This window comes from Vigna radiata, chromosome 7 (assembly GCF_000741045.1).
Source record: "Vigna radiata var. radiata cultivar VC1973A chromosome 7, Vradiata_ver6, whole genome shotgun sequence".
Lineage (NCBI taxonomy): Eukaryota > Viridiplantae > Streptophyta > Magnoliopsida > Fabales > Fabaceae > Vigna > Vigna radiata.
In genome coordinates, this window is record NC_028357.1 from 44702654 (window position 1) to 44707323 (window position 4670).

The following is a 4670-nucleotide window of genomic DNA, read 5'->3' on the forward strand; positions in this document are numbered from 1 at the left end:
ATCCCTCCCGTGTTTAACTGGTACTACCATTTTAACACCTGATGCAATATATGGTACTGTGAAATCTACAAACTTCGAACGGTTGGCCAGGATCGTCACATCTCCTACCGCAACTTCGTTCTTTTTTGTCATATTTTAAAGTAAAGTAAAAGTAGTTAACTGTCAGATTTTGTGGCTTTATTTTTTTCTTAAATACTGAAAGCATATATAAGGTACAATTTACTAACCTCTGTTAAGATTTGTTTTGGACTTGCATAGTGTGTTCTAAAAACCTGGCTTGAATTAGCAGTAGCAGGTAAAACATGTAGAGAAACATTGAAGGGTAAGTAGGTTACAGCGGCANTGAAAACATCCATGCAATATCCAGATGCGGTGTACTTTTGCTGAGAAGGGTCCCAAACTACATTCACAAACTGAGGGAAACCATGTCCCATGGGTATCCTTACTATTAACTTTATCTCTCCATTCTCCATTCTATCATTTGATCCATTTCCAATTGGCGCCTGTAGTAGCACAAGCAAAACAAGTAAAAAACAAGAGAAACGAGATAAAAAGCACTTACCCTTCATCGTATATAGTGAGTACTGGCCTGTACTTTTAATCATCGGACGAAAGCAATACATTGTTGTTCACCCCTTCCTCTTTATATAGAGTTTTTAGTCCATTGGAGAATGCTTATTTAGTTGCCATATAATGGATTCACAAATATTTTAAACTATGTATTTTATTTGATATTTATATACCTTTGAAATTTAATATACAGAATGCTTGTTAGCATTGGTTTGATATTAAAATCCAGCACAACATATAAAAAGAAAAAAAAGTCAAAATATTGAAAGTGTACATATGGCTGGGATTTGATGGGATGACCTAAGCATTTTCGAAGAAAGACAGTTGTTAGTTTTCATGATTAAGAAAGTGACTTCAATTGTTAATAAATGAATAAAAAAGAGAGAGTTACAATTAAGGCCAACAAGTAGTTTTGTGTTAATGTTGTGTGAGATAAGTATTGAGCTATTTGGTTTTCTATTTGGATGAGAGGGAAAAGAAGTACATCATTTTCTATATTTCAATGTGTTTTGAGATGAAATAACAACGTCATTTCTTTGGACTCTATTAAGGAAATATGTGGTAAATGTAAAACATAAGAATAAAGTGAGGAAGGAGAATCACAAACAAAAATTTACAAAGTGAAGTAACTTGTGTAGAGTAACAAGACAAAGAGATTGTCCAAAACAAGAAACATGGAAGTGAAACCAAATTCATGTTAGTGTGGTGAAACATATAAATAAAATTATCAGATACACCAATAGAAATCTACATAAATGAGTTTTAGAAATATACATGATGATAAACAAATGAGAAAATGTCTAAACAAACAATAAAAACACAGTCAAAACTAAAATAAATATCCAACACAAAGTCATCACTACAAAAATATCATATTTTACCAGAGGTTTAATTTTCGGCGATTGTGAAAACCTCAGGTAATATTTAGCAGTTTTCTTAAAATCGTAATTAAATTATAATTAATTTTAAAACGAAAAATAATTCTTGACGGTTCAGGAAAAGCCCCTGTGAGGGAAAAATATTATTAGGTTGCTTAGCGCGTTTTTATTTTCCTTCATTGTCGTTTTGAGTTCGTTTCTTCTTCTTCTTCACTAGAAAGGGAAAACCCTAGGAGCTTCATTATACCATTACTTCACACCATTCCGAAATCAAGAAAGGGGACCGGTGTCAACCGCTCGAAGCAAAGCATTGGAGCGTCTCAAGGTCCGCCTCTACGGAGGCCGTCGATTGGATGGCGCTGGGCACTCGTCGGCAAGCGCCACGATCAGGCGCGCTCCTTTCATAGTCGACGATGGAGGAATCGGATACGGCCATGAGGGTGAGGAAGAAGACTGGTCTCAGGCCGGATTCACTCTCTTCTTCGATGAATCCGAAGGCGAATCGGAAAGGTTTCTCAGTAAAACATGACTGCTATTATGTCATTTCACTTATTCTTTATTGTTCCTGTGTCGTTATTTTTTAGGTGACATACCTAATGGTTTTCCTATTCGTTGTAAACTGAAACATATCCAAAGCCTCTCTATTCTATTCTACTTTGAAACAAATCCATAGTAGGATGTTTTGTTTATTTGCAAATGAAAAGAGAAGTATTACTTTTAAGTTGTTGGCAGGTTTACTCAGCGGAATATACCGAGAGTGTATCCAAAAGGCACTCGTATTGCCTCAACAAATTATAACCCATTGATCGGATGGATGCATGGAATATAACGAGTTGTATGAATAACATAATAAATAACAAGATACTACATTAAACATTTGAAGTCTAGCTAGCACTTTTGCTCTTTGAAAGTTGGGAAAAACTTGTATGATAGGAGATAAAATTTAATTAAAGAGATAGATAGAGACACACAATAGTTCATATGAAGTTTCTGATATACAAATACTTTTATATACCAGAACTATTTAAACTCTGGGGCTGTACTTTTTAGGATAACTAGTGTTTTGTTGTATTTTGGGCTTCCCCCATTTATATGCATGAAAGTGGGTGATGTTGGATTGTCATGAAGTTTTAGAAAGTAATAAGGGATAGAGAGGTAGCATACGGAGAGTGAAAGAAGAGTGAATATTTTCTTATTCAAAATTACTTAAGTTATACTGAAATGTAACATGATGTAGTGTGTTATTGACTAAATGATATTGAGGTCATGCAAGATGTCCACTAATCAGTTTTCATTGTGCATGGTTCCATTCCATGACAAGGATATGCTAGGTCTCTCTGGTTGATGCAGGAAATGTTCAAAGCCAATGGGGGATGTGGTTATGTTAAGAAACCAGATTTTCTGTTAAACACTGGTCTTATTAATGAGGTCTTTGATCCTAAAGCTCATTTGCCTGTGAAGAAAACTTTGAAAGTAAAAGCTCTATTGCCAGGAGAATTGAATGATGTTCCTTTCTCTGTGTCTGTAGTCTAAAATATAGATCCTAATAAACCTCATACTTTTGTTACTCTTATCTAGGTGACTATATATATATGGGGGTTCAAGCACACACTTTGATCAATTCTCATCCCCTGACTTCTATGCAAGAGTTTATATTTAGATGTCACAGCCAGAGTTTTCAGAGGCACATGAATCGTTTCATGTTGGGGGAAGCCTTGCTGAATGCTTCGTTTTTAGTAATAGAGTTGATTATTTTTGAAGCATTCTCACCAGAGTATGATTTTGAAAAAAGCCAAATTCTTCTTAGTGATATGGTTAAACTTGTTTACTGACGTTGGTAGTGGATAAAAATTAAGACGTATCTCTCACATTAGTCAAATTAAAAGGTCAAGATTTGATTTTGTCAGGGCACGTTCTTGTCTTAAAAATAATAAATTAGTAGTATCAGATAGTCTATGTTCCCAGTGATGAAGTGCTTGAGAAAACATAAAAGAAAGTCAATCTGATGAGATTTCAAATTGAAAGTGTTTTTCTCTTTGTTTAGGTTTCTTAAAAATGTTTTTTCTTTGACAGGGATTAAGAGCTATTCAGATACTTGCAGATGCTTTGCCTAAAATTGTTCCTTATGTATTGATCAATCATCGTGAGGTGGCTACTCACTTTTCTTTATTTACAGTTACACGATCTTCAACATATGTTGCATTAATGCTGTTTGGTTGCAGGAACTTCTTCCATTAATGATGTATGCAATTGAGCACCACCCAGATAGCAGGACTCGGGATTCTTTGACCCATAGATTATTCAACTTAATCAAGCGGCCTGATGAACAACAAAGACGAGTAATAATGGATGTACGTTATATTTGATTTGCTTATGTTAGTTTAAAGATTTTGGTTGAATGCAACTTTCAAAATTTCAGGCATTTGTCAGCCTTGCAAAGAATGTTGGAGAGATGAGAACAGAAACAGAATCGCTTCCTCAATGTTGGGAACAAGTATGTTCTACCCGTAATTTTTCACCTTTATTTGTCATTAATTCTAACCTAGAAACTAGGTTTTCAGGTTTTTTTTCTTTCTATTGTGGATTTTAGATAAATCACACGTACGAGGAACGTAGAATGCTAGTTGCTCAATCATGTGGCGAGCTTGCAGAATTTCTGCGGCCTGAGATTCGGGATTCCCTTATTTTATCTATTGTGCAACAACTAATAGAAGATGGTGCCATTATTGTTCTAGAGGCTGCAGCTCACAATTTGACTATGATGCTTCCACTTTTTCAAGGCACGGATAAATATTTCCAGGTCAGCTTCACTATATATGCTTCGAGGCATTCATGGAGAAGATTTCTGACTTTTTATAGAATTGACTGCAATGTAAGCTCTGCAACAGGTTGACGGGACTGTATAGGAAATGGAGCCTTTTACCCTTATCATACATAATGTGACAACTTAAATTAAAAGAACAGAGATAAAGATATGGTCTCATTCTTTGTTTCATTTGTTGTTAGGTGGAGGAGTTGATGTTCCAATTGTCAAATGCAGGTGTCTCTAATTATTTCATTCTTATGCGGTTTTTGTTAAACTGTTCAGTTATAGAGTTGTTAATGCTCAGTTTATGCTTGTGTATTATATTTTCACTATTCAAGCAGGAGTTTCTACTGCACATTTGGTTCTGTGAAAGTGAGTAACATTATTGTACCATTTATTCATTATTTGTTTCTATA

General features: G+C 34.8%; 1 protein-coding gene across 8 annotated transcripts; it reads left to right on the top strand.

Moving 5' to 3' along the window:
* Positions 1-1599: 1599 nt before the first annotated feature.
* On the top strand, positions 1600-4670 carry LOC106765804 (lisH domain and HEAT repeat-containing protein KIAA1468 homolog). 8 transcript variants are annotated; one of them, XM_022783876.1, is made up of 7 exons: positions 2786-2921; positions 3027-3222; positions 3522-3596; positions 3671-3799; positions 3868-3942; positions 4039-4320; positions 4455-4670. In XM_022783876.1, the coding sequence occupies exons 4-7, from the start codon at positions 3686-3688 to the stop codon at positions 4632-4634; spliced, it is 651 nt and encodes a 216-aa protein (XP_022639597.1). In that variant the 5' UTR covers positions 2786-2921; positions 3027-3222; positions 3522-3596; positions 3671-3685; the 3' UTR covers positions 4635-4670. The 8 variants fall into 8 exon arrangements, with proteins under 8 accessions (XP_022639595.1, XP_022639594.1, XP_022639598.1 ...); XM_022783874.1 differs by lacking the exon at positions 3027-3222 and having other exon boundaries at positions 1600-2921; positions 3671-3787; XM_022783873.1 differs by lacking the exon at positions 3027-3222 and having other exon boundaries at positions 1601-2921.